The sequence below is a fragment of the Heptranchias perlo genome, chromosome 34 (genome assembly GCF_035084215.1).
Source record: "Heptranchias perlo isolate sHepPer1 chromosome 34, sHepPer1.hap1, whole genome shotgun sequence".
NCBI lineage: Eukaryota > Metazoa > Chordata > Chondrichthyes > Hexanchiformes > Hexanchidae > Heptranchias > Heptranchias perlo.
In genome coordinates, this window is record NC_090358.1 from 11,122,140 (window position 1) to 11,137,787 (window position 15,648).

At 41.7% G+C, this 15,648-nt stretch overlaps 1 protein-coding gene across 3 annotated transcripts in view; it reads left to right on the plus strand.

Moving 5' to 3' along the window:
* LOC137301783 (uncharacterized) overlaps window positions 1–15,648 on the plus strand; it is a 73,444-nt gene that overhangs the window by 4,887 nt on the left and 52,909 nt on the right. For all 3 annotated transcript variants that reach the window (XM_067971415.1, XM_067971413.1, XM_067971414.1), the window contains exons 4-10: window positions 3,235–3,411; window positions 3,847–3,962; window positions 5,223–5,354; window positions 6,312–6,513; window positions 7,195–7,314; window positions 8,228–8,345; window positions 11,253–11,469. In XM_067971415.1, the coding sequence (XP_067827516.1) occupies window positions 3,235–3,411; window positions 3,847–3,962; window positions 5,223–5,354; window positions 6,312–6,513; window positions 7,195–7,314; window positions 8,228–8,345; window positions 11,253–11,469 (1,082 nt within the window). The remainder of the gene's footprint in view (window positions 1–3,234; window positions 3,412–3,846; window positions 3,963–5,222; window positions 5,355–6,311; window positions 6,514–7,194; window positions 7,315–8,227; window positions 8,346–11,252; window positions 11,470–15,648) is intronic.

Genomic DNA, 15,648 nt, shown 5'->3' on the forward strand with positions numbered 1-15,648 from the left:
AACACTTCATGCAATCAGCTGACCTGCCCCAAGTTCACTTTCATTAACAGCTGTGGGATAAACCCAAAATTGATTCTGCTTCAAAAATGCTTCTGGAAATAAATTATTGACCAGAGCTAATGATTATTTCTATTCCACTATGAGTTGCTCAAAGAATTGTGATACCATTCCCAAAGTATCTGCTGCGTTCAACTGTAGTATCATTCCAATCTTCGCATCTCGTTAAGTAACTACTTCGGCTTTGCGTCGTTAAGCATCTCTATGTCTCTGATGATTAAATTAGACATTGGGAGAGATTTTATCGAACCAGTGCTGGCAGGTTGTAAGCCTGCACTGAGCTCCTTCTGTACAGTAGGAGATAGATTCTAGGTTGGAAAACCCCCCCCGGTGAGGAAGAGGAAAGTAACTCGCAACGAAGCTCCTTGATGGTTTAGCAGGTGAAAGCCCTGCCTGGTGTGACACTAAGCCATAGAGGCCAGAAGAGCCCGAGTTTGATGTGCGGCATGGGCTGATCTAGCTGATCTCAGTTGGGTCACCAGTTAGGATGCAACCATTGAATTCAGGACTCCAGCAACAGGAAAAGTCAGCCAAGATTTGCAATCCCTGTTGCTCGTCAGTGCCCCTGCTGGAAAGTGCAAGCATGTGAATGGCATAGAAATTCGCATGGTTTCAGAAACGCTCGGGCCCAGTGGGCGAAAATGCCCACTCACCCACGGCTATGGTGGTGGAGTGGGGAGGCAGGTTTTCGGAGGTTCACTGTCTAGAATCACGTATGAAGAATGTCGTTAGGGCAAGTTACTGGGGGTGGCCGATGATCATGGAACAATACTCCAGCAAAAACAGCACCCTTAGGAAAGGAGGGAAGGAAACCGGGGGACAAAACAAATGACTCACAGAGCACTAATTACAGATCAGGCCTTTTAATAGAAAAGTAAAAAACTATACCCCAGTGACTAACGATAGTGTAATTCCAGGTAGCCAATAGCCTTGCAAATTAGACCTCCCCGGTTCCACTTCGCTATGTGGCTATTCTGAATTTTACAAGGTGTAACAGATTAATATCTGGCCCAAAAGCACTGAACGTATAATGGTGTAAAAGTAGAAATTGTCTGTGTCAATCTGCTCGTGGGCTCATACATAGTTGGAAAAAATAACTTCTTGGCATTCAGGCACAGTAGTCTTTGAAAGAAAAGAAAGTCCAAATAACTTGAGCTTACTGTCTGTTTAATTCTGAGCAGTCAGACTGAACTGGGTGCTGTTAATGTACACAAGGTTGTGTGTTGTGGAAGAACAGCAGGACACGTGACTATATGGTTAGTGGAAGTGATGTAGCCTCTCAAAGGTAATGTGCATTATATTGTGTTGGTGAATCATATTCCTATTCCAGGGCTCATTCGATTAGTATTAAGTATGTATAACGAATCAGCTGATGCTAATGCCTTTTTACGATTCATATTTTTATATATATTTTAAATATTTTGTTTATTTATCTTTTATATGATATATGATAACTATTTCCTGAACTACAATCAAGTATCTGGGCCATTACAAGCACTTTTCATTCACATTTACTTTTTCACGAAAGTAAATGAACTAAATAAAACATGGAATTAGAACAGTTAGCACATTCTTTCCCTCCACAATGAACTGTGGATTTAGCTGGTGAAGGATACTGCTGATGGCTGTCCTCACATTGGGAGGCAGAGGAAGTATGCTCTGGGTAGCATTTGGTGTAAAGATCAGTCTTGAGGCAACAAATAATAATGGTGGAAGGGATAGGGTATGGCAGATACCAAAGAGAGCAGTATTTTAAAAACCACCTGGCTTTGTCCCGTAAAGTAGGAATATAAGCATCTGCATTTCTAAACGTGGAATATGCTAAAGAAAAAATTGTTTGAACAAAGTGCTAGATACTGGACACAGAGTGGCTAATTTAGACAAATCCCAATGTTCTTTGAGAATGCCTTGATAGGAACAATGTTAAATAATTTGAATGAAGTGTACTTTTTCAGTCTAAGGCATAGAAAGCTACCTAAGGAGGAATAAAACAAATTGGTCTTCAGTCCTAATTTATGATAAAGCTGGTGTTCATTAAAGAAATCTGGATTCTGCTCTTGAGTTAATGTTTTGAAAATAATTTATTTTATAATTAAGCTCACAGTAGATATGCTTCTGGGATCCAGACCTGTTAATTGTACTAATCAGTAGGATGCATAGTCCTAATGAGTTTAATTTACCAATTAGTAATGTTAACATGCTAACTCTACACTGTACCTTAATTACAAGTCTGTAGGGCACTTCAACCTCGCAGTTACACTGCTGGCTCCAAACTGCTGTAATTAGAGATTTAGGGCTTTTCGTGAAAAAGTAAATGTGAATGAAAAGTGCAACAGAGTCCTCCCTCCCCCTTCCCCCTCCCCACCTCTTGCCTGGAGCAAATGGAGTTGGAACAGTTAGCACATTCTTACCCTCCACAACGAACTGTGGATTTAGCTGGTGAAGAATACTGCTGATGGCTGTCCTCACATTGGGAGGCAGAGGAAGTATGCTCTGGGTAGCATATGGTGTAAAGATCAGCCTTGAGGCAGCAAATAATAATGGTGGAAAGGAGAGGGTATAGCAGGTACCAAAGAGAGCTGTACTTTGAAAACCATAGAAACATAGAAAATAGGAGCAGGAGCAGGCCATTCGGCCCTTCGAGCTTGCTCCGCCATTCAATATGATCATGGCTGATCCTCTATTTCAATACCATATTCCTGCTCTCTCCTCATATCCCTTGATGCCTTCTGTGTCTAGAAATCTATCTATCTCCTTAAATATATTCAGTGACTTGGCCAACACAGCCTTCTGTGGTAGAGAATTCCACAGGTTCACCACCCTCTGAGTGAAGAAATTTCTCCTCATCTCAGTCCTAAATGTCCTACCCCATATCCTGAGACTGTGATCCCTCGTTCTAGACCTTCCAGCCAGGGGAAACATCCTCCCTACATCCAATCTGTCTAGCCCTGTTAGAATTTTATATGTTTCAATGAGATCCTGGCTTTGTCCCATAAAGTAGGAATTTAAGAATTCTCTTTATTTGTATTGGACATTGAGCCTTGCACTGCCACCAATGTCATTAGTGGAAATGGTTGTTGTTTATGTTTCTATTTTGTGTGCATATACACCTTGCTTTATTAATTGTTTGCACTCATAATGATGCAAAAAAAGCTGACCCACAATTTTCTTTTGCAGGCGTTCCTGTTTGCATGGCAAGAAACCTGCTGGGCAGTGAGTTACAGGCAGGTCCAAACCAGGTGCTAGATGGGGTAAAGATGCACGTCTTAGATCTTTACTGTGAAAGTGATAAACTGAAGCGCCCACACCCGCAAACATTGGCAGAGTTTGAAAAGATACACATAGTAGGAAAAGGTGAGGTCAGGGAACAATACTGGATAGAACAGTAAATAGTGGCATGGACAGTGTCTGCCTTTACAACTTGACATAGACCTTATTTTCAATTTTAAAATTGCGACGTTGATGAAGTATTTTTCAGTCACAGATTTGAACATCCTCACCAGCTACATGTTTGATGATAAACTATTGTGACTTCAGCTCAAATGGTTCAGTCTGTTTGATTTTCATCACAGCTTTGGGGATTTTCAGTTTGATGGTCAGGGAGTTGGGTAGGGGTCAATGAGTGAAACTGATTCTGATAGTCATGTACCCTTGTACATATCACAGCAGCATTATTGAATTGTTTCACTAGGGTAGACGAAAATAAATCCTACACGAATCGTGTGAAGATTAAGTTTTCTATGCCAGAGAGCAGATATTTCATAAGAGCCCGTGTCCTTGTTCTGGCAGGAGCCTATGGGACAGCTGTTCTGTATCGGAAGAAGGATGATGACTCGCTGGTCATACTGAAAGAGATCAATATGCACGAGCTGAACCATATCGAGAGACAGAGAGCAATGAACGAGGTTCGTGTTTAGCTCCAGTGTATTTAAACCAGCCTGATTGTGCGATACACAGCTATAGAGTCACTGAGATAATAGGCAGTGCTGGTAATGGAAGGGAATATTGTGTTAATATGATATTTATATCCGGATCTGACTTTCTTAGAGCAAATGGCTCTAATCTATCTAATTAAACGTTTTGCAAATGGTGCCTGTTTGTAGGGCATGGTAAAGTGTTCATAGGGCATAGGAGATTGCATGACATAACCCACGGACTGTGAAGCTTGCTGCATGACTCAAATTTCACATCCAGTAAAATGCAACTGATCAAACTGTTATCTACAATGAAAAATAAGCCTGGTGGGGGAAGATCTGGGGCTGGAGGAACATCCACCCATCCCTTGGATGTGCCCCTCATCATGGCCTAAATGCTAGGGTCAGGGGCAGTAGCATCTATTGGGTGTGCACCGTGACATTTCCGGTGCTACTGGGGTGCCCGCCTCTGCGGGAGGAGAGGGATATCACTGCGGCACTTTACTATGGGTATAAGTGGGCCAACTCTGCTGGCTGAAGATCAGAACAAAAGCCCCAAGGTCTCCCAATTTCAAATTTGCCACTTTTCCAATGGCAATTGATTGTGGAAGAAACGGCCTTTATAATAATAGTAGACCCCACTTCCTCCAGGGTCAGGTCTTGGTCAGCTAAGATACCTGCTTCATGTAGTTATACATAGCAATGGGGGCAAAGGAAGCGGAACTGGCTAGATTTTCAGCCGATGACATCATCCTGCTAGCCCCCACCCTTCCACACAGAAGGGGGCGGGTGCAAGAAATTGCAGCAGAATTTTGAATGAGCCAAAAACAATAGGTAGAGAGCCAGCATAACTGGGTTTCACCAAAATTCCTCCCCCACCTGCCCTGATAACACACCGTAGGGCTCAGGAACCTCGGGGCTACTGTCTCTAAAATAGTTACTCGTTATTAAAAAAAACTTCCGTTCACTAAAAATCACCCAATGAACAACCAGAAAAATGTTCAAATCAAATCCATTCATTTATTTTTTTCAAAATCCTTTGAGCTGTCAACTTGGTTCCCCACTCACCCCAGTATATACCATAAACATAAAATTATAATATGATAAATACATGAAAAGTAACAACTATTGGGGAAAAAAAATTACTCATAAAGCTACATTTCCCATCTTACAAATCACTATAACAACTTTTCTCTCCTTGAGTGTGTACAGCCCCTGACATTGTGATTTCTTGTCTCTTCTCTGCTGTAGGTGAAGGTGCTTTCTATGTTGGATCACCCCAATATAATCAATTACTATGACAGCTTCGAAGAGGATGGCGTGCTGATGATTGAGATGGAATATGCAGATGGAGGGACGCTGGCACAGTACTTGGCGCAGCAGGTATTTTACACTGGCGCACTTAGATGCAAGATTCCCAACAGTAAGAAGTTTAAAAGAGCTTTCCTAAATGAGAGGGAGCTTTAATTCTGGGCCCCTATCAATCATTGTACAATGAGTGAAAGTAACTGATTCTGAGGTGCAGAGGAATTGCTGCAACAGGTTATGTGCTTGAATTGTCTTCTCTAAAGAAAGAGTGAGATGCCAAGCAACTGGAACATTTGTTAATATCACAAGTTGTAACAATGTTAGATTTCATCAAGAGTAAGGTATCTGGGCAGATTTGTGTGAATTAAAACTCAGAACTGTATACCTCACACCCTGCACACAACTCCAACTCCAGCATCACCCATTCTCACTCTTCTTTGAAGGTTCTGTAGAGCATCATTGCCTTCTACATATTGTTAAACTGTGTAAAGAGCAGAGGATGCAGAACAAAGCAAACTAGTTACTGCCCCCTACACAAAGCCATGTCCATTTCCCAACAGCTTCTGTTTTTCATTAGCAAGCCAATTTCTAATCCAACTAACTATACTGCCATTAATTTCACATCCTTATCAAATGCCTTCTGAAAATCCAAGCTTATATTCTCTCGATGGTCCTCTTGCTGACTCATTTAATTTCTCCTTCAATTAATTTCAGAATGTCATCTATGGAGTGCAATTGGTCAGTGCTGAGCTACGGTAGATTATTTAATACCCTGGCTTTTCACTTCTTACCTTAGGGGGGTCAGAATATTTTTACCTCTGATATTTTCCAATCTCAGGATATTGAAGGAGACAAAGTCCATGGCAATGTAAATGATACCTGACTAAATGGGCCAAATGATACTTTCTCTTTACATACTTTCTTATGTTGTAACCTTCTTTAATTTGGGGCAAAGATGCTTGCACAATTCTGAAAAGGTTAAACGTAATGCGTGTCACACTGCTGTCTGAGGTGATTGTGTTTTTGTTGTAGGACCGGGAGTTGGAAGAGCAGGAAATCCTGAACCTCTTTCACCAGATGGTGGCAGCAACCTGTTACCTGCACGAACACAACGTGCTGCACCGAGATCTCAAGACAGCAAACCTCTTCCTCACAAAGGAAGGCGAAGTGAAGCTTGGTGATTTTGGGGTGGCCAAAGTGATGACAACAGGAAGTGAGGCACATACTATCTTAGGTGAGGTTTGCCTCGAGCAACAGTGGGATAAGGAAAGGGGTAAAGGCATGTTGAAGTACAACTGGGTATAGGATTGGTGCTGATGTATGGGTAGGAGGTAGGCATTTGGTCTTGGGTAAGAGTAGAGATAAACGGGTATGAGTAGGAATGCACTGCAGATACAGGTAGCTGGCAGTACAGGTGTGATAGGCCTACGATGGCAGTAATTAGGGCTGGAATATGCTAGGGTCCTACAAGGAATACAGTGTACGCTGCAGTATATGGTGGTACATTCATAGAGAGATGGGTATTCTGGAGGCTTGCAGTACCTTCAGATATTCTGCAGGTAGAGGAGCATCTGGGGGCTGGCAGTACCTTGGGCTCTGTGTAGAGATAAGGGTGCCCTGCAGTTACAGGGATGGGTGGGAGTACACTGCAGGTATAAATAAAGATGTGCTGCAGATACAAGTAGGAGCACACTGGCAGTGTAATATGCATCAGGTGAGGGAAAAAGTATGTCACACAGGGCAATGCTAAGAATGTAGGCAGGGATACCTTGCTGTTAGAGACGCTCATGTAGAAGTCATTGGACCGATAAGATTGTTTGTTAATGTACTTCCGAGAGGATCGCTCAATAAATTGAATGTTACAGACTCCTGTTTCTGGGGCGGATATATCTGATGGACACTTTGTGCTGTGCAGGTACTCCCTATTACATCTCCCCGGAGATCTGTGAGGGAAAATGTTACAATGACAAATCGGACATCTGGTCACTTGGTTGTATTCTTTACGAGATGGCGTGCCGTCAGCGCACGTTTGAAGGTAAGGGGGGCATGGAAAATGCCAACTAATTAGCGTTTGAGGAAATGATTTAGGTTAATTGGTAAAAACACAAGATGGCCTACAGTAAAATAAGACAAGGCTCTTATAGAATCCACTGCAATTTTTGTAAAGTTATTATTTTTGACCATCTTCATAGAAACAATGGAAAATCATTTAGAGAATGGCGAGTGGGATGGTAAAAATGGGTATATTAATACATGGTTGTTTTCCTGGTTAGTCCTTGCATTGAAGCTCATAAAGTGAGTGTCCCTTTTAGGTGTATCCCTGGGGAGAGACTCCATGAAGGAATATGAAGCTTGTACATACATACAAGCAAAGGAAATGAGAAAAGATTTAATGACTTAATGATTTATTAATGGGTAACTCTTAATATTGTAGTACAAGATTTTAAGTATTGGAATGGATTTTTCTGTTAACATGATTGTGTAGATAAGAGAACAAAGCATCTTGTTGTTTGTGCATGTTCCAGTCATTCTCGTGGGCAGCGTGTGATTGTATTGATTTTAAAAAAAAATGTAACTCCTTTTTTGTGCATGCTTTGGAACATTCTTCTCTTGCCAGCTTGACTCAATTGGTAGCATTCACACTTCTGAGTCAGTTCGTGGATTCAAGCCCCACTCCAGCTACTACAGCACATAATGTAGGCTGACACATCAGTGCAGCATTGAGGAAGTAATGCATGGTTGGAGCTGCTGTATTTTAGATAAGAGGTTAAACCAAGTTCAGGTAGGCATAAAATATTCCCATGGTACTATTTGAAAAACAGGGGATTTCGTCCTGACTAATGTTTATCCCCTGAAACAACCCCACCAAAAGCAGGTTAACTGGTCATTTATCTCAGTGCTGAGGATGTGAAAGGTTCAATATTAATGAAGTTCGTTCTTTCTTCTAGGAACTAATCTTCCAGCAGTGGTGAATAAAATCATGAAGGGGCAGTTTGCTCCAATCACTAACAACTACAGCGCTGAGTTTAAAGCCCTTGTGATGGACATGCTGCAAAAAGACCCTCAGTAAGTTGCATGTGTCTCTTGCTTCCTCGTGATTAACTGAAGAAAACACACACCCGTGGAAGTAATAACCTTCAGCTCATGTTATGGTTGATTTTAGCAATCATTGCATCAAGACTGTACCTCCTGTGAGTGCTGTCACCTGTGAACCAAGGGAGATTTGTAATGTCTGACCAGTGACTTGGTCAGTCAGTTGCACCAATGATGCACTTTACCAGGGAATCTGAGCCCAAGTCAGCAGGGGAGTCAGTTCACCTGGTTATCAAGGAATCTTGTATTGATACCAGTTCTCCAATACAACTCTTAAACAGATCATGTAATAACTAATTGTAAAATCGCCTGTGCTGTGGGATCTGCATCATTGGGAAGCAGTGATCATAACATGATAGAATTTCACATCCAGTTTGAGAGCAAGAATCTTGGGTCTGAAACTACTGCATTAAACTTAAATAAGGGCAATTATAAAGGAATGAGGGCGGAATTGGCTAAAGTGGACTGGGTAAACAGATTAGATGGTATGAGAGTAAACTAGCAAGAAATATAAAAACTGATAGTAAAAGCTTCTACAAGTATATAAAAAGGAAGAGGGTAGCTAAAGTAAACATTGGTCCCTTAGAGGATGAGACTGGGGAAATAATAATGGAAAATAAGGAAATGGCAGAGGAACTGAACAGATATTTCGTATCTGTCTTCACAGTAGAAGACACTAATAGTATACCAATAATAGTAGAAAATCAAGGGGCAAAGGGGAGGGTGGAACTAAAAACAATCACTATCACTAGATAAAAAGTACTAGTGAGTCTAATGAGTCTAAAGGCTGACAAGTCCCCTGGACCTGATGGCTTGCATCCGAGGGTCTTAAAGGAAGTGGCTACAGAGATAGTGGATGCATTGGTTGTAATCTTCCAGAATTCACTAGATTCTGGAAAGGTCCCAGCGGATTGGAAAACCGCAAACGTAACACCCCTATTCAAGAAGGGAGTGAGACAGAAAGCAGGTAACTATAGACCAGTTAGCCTAACATCTGTCATTGAGAAAATGCTAGAATCCATTATTTAGGAAGTAGTAGCAGGACATTTGGAGACTCGTAATACAATCAAGGAGAGTCAACATGGTTTTATGAAGGGGAAATCGTGTCTGACAAATTTATTAGAGTTCTTTGAGGAAGTAACAGGCAGGGTGGATAAAGGGGAACCAATGGATGCAGTATATTTGGATTTCCAAAAGGCATTCGATAAGGTGCCACATAAAAGATTACTGCACAAGATAAGAGCTCATGGTGTAGGGGATAATATACTGGCATGGATAGAGGATTGGCTAACTAACAGAAAACAAAGAGTCGGGATAAAAGGGTCTTTTCAAAATGGCAATCTGTAACTAGTGGGGTGCCGCAGGGCTCAGTGCTGGGGCCTCAACTATTTACAATATATATCAATGACTTGGATGAAGGAACAGAGTGTCTTGTGGCCAAATTTGCTGATGATACAAAGATAGGTGGAAAAGCAAGTTGTGATGAGGACACAAAGTGTCTGCAAAGGGATATTGACAGGTTAAGCGAATGGGCAAAAATTTGGCAGATGGAATATAATGTGAGAAAATGTGAAGTCATCCACTTTGAGAGGAAAAATAAAAAAACAAAATATTATTTGAATGGAGAAATGCTACAAAATGCTGCGGTACAGAGGGATCTGGGTGTCCTTGTACATGAAACACAAAAAGTCAACATACAGGTGCAGCAGGTAATCTGGAAGGCAAACGGAATATTGGCCTTTATTTCTAGGGGGGTGGAGTATAAAAGCAGGGAAGTCATGCTACAACTGTACAGGGTGCTGGTGAGACCACACCTGGAGTACTGCGTACAGTTCTGGTGCCCTTATTTAAAGAAGGACATACTTGCATTGGAGGCAGTTCAGAGAAGGTTCACTAGGTTGATTCCGGATATGGAAGGGTTGTCTTATGAGGAAAGATTGAACAGGTTGGGTCTATACTCATTGGAGTTTAGAAGAATGAGAGGAGATCTTATTGAAACATACAAGATTCTGAGGGGACTCGATAGGGTAGATGCTGAGAGGATGTTACCCCTTATGGGGGAATCTAAAACTAGGGGGCATAGTCTCAGAATAAGGGGTCTTCTCCCAGGGGGTCATGAATCTTTGGAATTCTTTACCCCAAAAAACTGTGGAGGCTAAGTCATTGAATACATTCAAGGCTGAGTTAGACAAATTTTTGATCAGCAAGGGAGTCAAAGGATATGGGGAAAAGGCGGGAAAGTGGAGTTGAGGTAAAAATCAGATCAGGAATGATCTCATTGAATGGCGGAGCAGGCTCGAGGGGCCGAATGGCCTACTCCTGCTCCTATCTCTTATGGCCTTATGGTCTTATTAAACCCCAGCGCAGCATGCTTCAGGGTGTTTACCCAGTTATCAAAATACCTCACTGAAAGATCTTTTCATAGAGACTTTTTGGCAGAAGTGGTTAATGTCTTCATCTCTGTTTGTGTATAGGGAACTAATATCATTGGTTGGTTGTTGGTCAGCCTACTTGATGATTGTAGTCACTGCAATTGCTGTAAGAAAAATCAGTTTGTCTCAGCTTAGTTTGTCCCTCTCTATTGCCTGTGATATCTTTCTTGTGCTCTTTCTCTAGGGTAAATTCAGCAACCCAACATACAGCCTCACTTGAAGGGAGCACAGGACAGAGAATTGGCTCTGCAGTGTTACTGTTTTATCTCTGACCTGCACTTCCTTCAAGGATTGCTGAATTTACCTTTCTATTATTGTTTCCTTTTTATTATCGCCCCGACATGTGGTATTCTATCTCTTTTTCTCTCTCTTTCTGTCTCGCTGTCTTCCAGGGTTAGTGTGGGGGAATCTCCACCAAGACTAAGTTCGTGTCTTTCACTCGGAGTAGGTATCGGCCTTCTGCTCACGAGCTGTTGTACATTCGTCTCCCTGAAGTGATGGCAAAATATGAAGAAACTCCAGTCTATGAGGAAGGACCGGGGTCGTGTCTTCAAAGCAACCTGAGTCGCAAGAGAAACGGGCACACTGCTCTTTATTACTTTCGCATGTCTGATCTGGAACTTTGTCCCATTGAAGGATTGCCTGCAAAGATTAAAATTAGACAGGTAGGTGCAATAGAAACATTCTTAATGATTTTATTAAAAAATTGTAAAAAAAAACTTTATTTAGCATTAGACTTGAGGGCTTAAGCATTTTGCTGAGTTTTCGGTGGATCTGGGCAGTCGGAGGCCTGGCGACTTGGAGCGGAGGCAGAGAGTCCACTTTCCTCAATGCAGATGACCCCAGAGTCAGTGGGGCATCTCTGGGGGACTAGAAGTCCCATCTCACTGAATCCACCTGAACCAAGGAGTCATGGAAAACCTAGGACTAGGAGTTTAGTACATTTCATCCCCACTGTGAATGCATGGAAGGGTTTGTCTCAATCTTAGGAGCCATTAAGCATTTAACCTTACACGTACCTGTTTTGACTCAACCTACAGAAAGCTTTGGAATAAGGGCTTGGAGTTTCCTCCGTGGGAGCAACCCAGAAGTTAGATCTGAAAGTACACCCATTTTGCTGATGTCAAGTTATGCTCAAGTATCCTCCTGATCTCACTAGAATATGCCCGAGCTTTAAATGGGCATAAATCAGCGTAAACAATCGGGGCCCAAGGAAAGTGTCAAACCCACACCATGGGGTAAATTTTAACCCCCAAGAACAGGTGGGTTGGGGGCGGGTGGGGAGTAAAAATACTCAATTTTCAGAGCGGGACAGCATTCGGCTCCAACACACCAACCTCTTGGTTTAACCCAGGCAGGTTTATCTGCATGTGAAGAGCAGACACCAGGAAGTCCCACCCCCACTTAAATCCAGCGGGCTGATACTTAAAAGGGCAATGTATCTCATTGAGGTACATTTTGTGTATTGGAATAATAAAATGAATTTAACCTTACCTGTTTGGGTTTCCCATCGGTTCCCTTTCACGTCAGATGAAAGCAGGCGGGAAGGGCCGGATCCATGAGGTGAGTGCCTTTGTTGCACTGCTTGTGGGCCCAGAGGAGCAGGAATGTTTCATCCAGGCCCAACAAGCTTACCTGGCCAACAGGACCCCCGCAATTGGCCGACACCTCCCACCGATGATACCTCGATGTTCCTCTGTACCCCACCCCCCACCGCCCGATCATCTCCCCGGCCTATGATCCCGCCCTCCCTCTGTTCCCCGGCTGCGGCTTGCTGCAACAGGCCTTCCTACCCGACAGCCATTGATGGGCTTCATTAAGGTCACGATCGTGACCCGCCCACTTACCTTCCAGGTTTCACACCTGGAAATCTTCCCCCTGGCTCCCTTCCCAGCTCTGTTAAAATTTACCCCCATATATTTCATCTTTAATTATGAAAGTTTATGTTTCAACTCATTTAACCATCATTCATGCACATCAGGCACAGCATGTTTAGGAACCTGCAATCAGGAAAGCTTTTCAATTTTTAATGTGACATACTTATGTCATAAAAATGCAGGTCTGTGAGGATAAATTAAACAAAACGCTCAATAAATTGCAAAGAACACCAGTTGATATTGATTAAGTCTTCATTGTCAGTGTTGATTAGCTGCCCCACATTGTGCTTTGGCTCGTATAATTAGTGGTATGGAATCAGCTGACTCTGGTAACAACTTCAAGTTTTCTGATTCAAAAAGGGGAGAGGAGAATGAGGAAATATTTCGGGCATTCGGCCTCAACACCTCCTGGTCAAATCCCTGATAAGTTTAATAATGAATAGTAATACTTGAATTTATATAGCGCCTTATCACATTGAAACATCTGAAAGCAGTTCAGACAATAAATGATTTCGAAGCCTAGTGACTGTTGTTACGTAGACAAATGTAGCAGCCATTTTGCACACAGCTACCTGCCACAAACATGCCTTGAGATGAATGACCATTTAATTTGTTTTTTGGTGCTGTTGGATGATGTGCGACTCGGACACTGACAACCTCTTAGAAGAGTGCCAAAGAGATCTTTAATGTCCACCTGAGCAGCAGAACAGCAGACAGGGCCTCAGTTTAAATTTAATTCAAGGGAAGGTTCCCTTGTTAATTTAATAGCCCTCTAGTATTGTGCTGGAGTATCATATCAGAGCCACAATCTTCTTACATTGTGGTGATGGAAGTACCAACTGAGTCATGGTGGCACTTCAAACATCATTGGTTGTGCTGTTACCGACTATCCATGAATCTATACGTCGATATACTCACAAGGAGGATAACCATTGGGAGTCCAAACTGCTCCTGTCTGGGTGATTTCTCAGCACTGAATACCAAAGAACTACTGAGATTAGTCCATATTTATATATCTCAAGAAACTGTGTCTAGGCAATGTCAGATGACTTGCCCTGAACCTATCAATTCTGATATTATTGTCATGTGGTCCTTGTGTGTCATATGCTACTGCAACAGTAGATGGCAATGTTGCACCACATAAACTTCATTTTCGCTAGAATGTAAAGAGCCTTGTTTTTTATCAAAAGATTGTAAACAATTTTACAACACCAAGTTATAGTCCAGCAATTTTATTTTAAATTCACAAGCTTTCGGAGGCTTCCCCCTTCCTCAGGTAAGTGTTTAGCTGAGGAAGGGGGAATGTTTACCTGAGGAAGGGGGAAGCCTCCGAAAGCTTGTGAATTTAAAATAAAATTGCTGGACTATAACTTGGTGTTGTAAAATTGTTTACAATTGTCAACCCCAGTCCATCACCGGCATCTCCACATCATTTTATCAAAAGAAGATAAGATAACCTTGCATGATTGTAAACATTCACACTTTTCCAGGAGCAATCTAAACCTAGACATGTTGTCTCTAAAGTAGGCCATAATTCTTTACACAGATCCTTTGATGAAACCTAAATTACATTAAACTGACCTCTCCTGCTTGCTTAACTTTGGCATGCAGAATGCTATTGACCTAATTTAAACCATGTGTTAGTCTCTATCACACACAGAATACATTTATAACATGCAGATATTAGTGCTGACTTCTATATTGTTAAGCTATTTTCCCTGATTTCACACCAGATTTTCTAAGCCTTCTGATGAATCACGCCCAATGTACGTCTGCAGATTCCACGCTTCCTCCTTCACTGTAACCCTCGATACTAACTATCCCATCATGACCTTGACCTATGCCAAGCTGTTAACCTATTATACCATACACTGCCTACAGTTGTTAGGGTAGCAAACACTATAAATGGGTTCAAATAGGCATTTCTGGATAGAGAATGGATTGAGGGATGTGGCGAGAAGCTACGCGGGGGTTGATCTCTGAGAAAGAGTCAAATGGTGTTTTCTTGTTTCTAAAAATGTGTATGTTCTTATAAGATCAACATGTAGAAAGTGCTCAGTCACATGGGTGTCTCACATTGCGTGTTCCTGTAAAACAAAACAGAGGACTGGTTAGTAGGTGGAACTTTTCTGCAGTTGGATAAAATCATATAACTACCACGTAGCATTAGAGAATATAAAACTTTGGGGAGGCACTGTCCAGGTCATTCTCCTCCAGTTGACAGTGGCCTTCTGCTTAGGTTCGTGGAAGACAGACTATGTCCAAAGAACAAGGAAGACATACAAAATCATGTAATCCCACATTATTTTAGACACACCCTGCAGTGCTCTCTCATTCTTTTTAGATTATATTATTGCAAATGCTTTGTAATATCCCCCATCATTCATATTATATTATTTGCACCCTCTAATACTCTTGCTATCCTCTTTATATTTTATTTTAAAATGATCTCCCATGTGCTCATGGTAAATTGGAGGATACACTATATTATAATGACAGGAGCATTACATCATATAATGCATAATGCTTTATTCTGCAGCTACGGCAGAGCTGTGTTTAATCTGCCTGTCTTTTTTTAAGACCACAGAGTCTAATTGTAAATAATTCTGAGGTCAATTGGAGGTTACTTGCTGTTGCTGAGGAAATGTTATAGATTGGCAGCAGCTTTTAAATCCCTTGTACCTCCCTTTGGGGAGAAACCAGGTCATCAGGGTGAGAAGAAACTAGCAGGAAACAACTGACTGCATTGGGTTCATTGGTAGGTTCCCTATGTGTTCAGTGATGATCCATTGCGGTTTTATGCATATGATACTGAGAAAATCAGGAGTGTGTGTCACATTTCCAAGTGTTACAGGTGCTTTAGATGAAAATTTTTTATAGAGAGTGCGATATATTATATAATCACATGATTCCCATAATATCCTCTCTCCACTTTCATGAGATTATCCCTTCATTACTATTCAATAT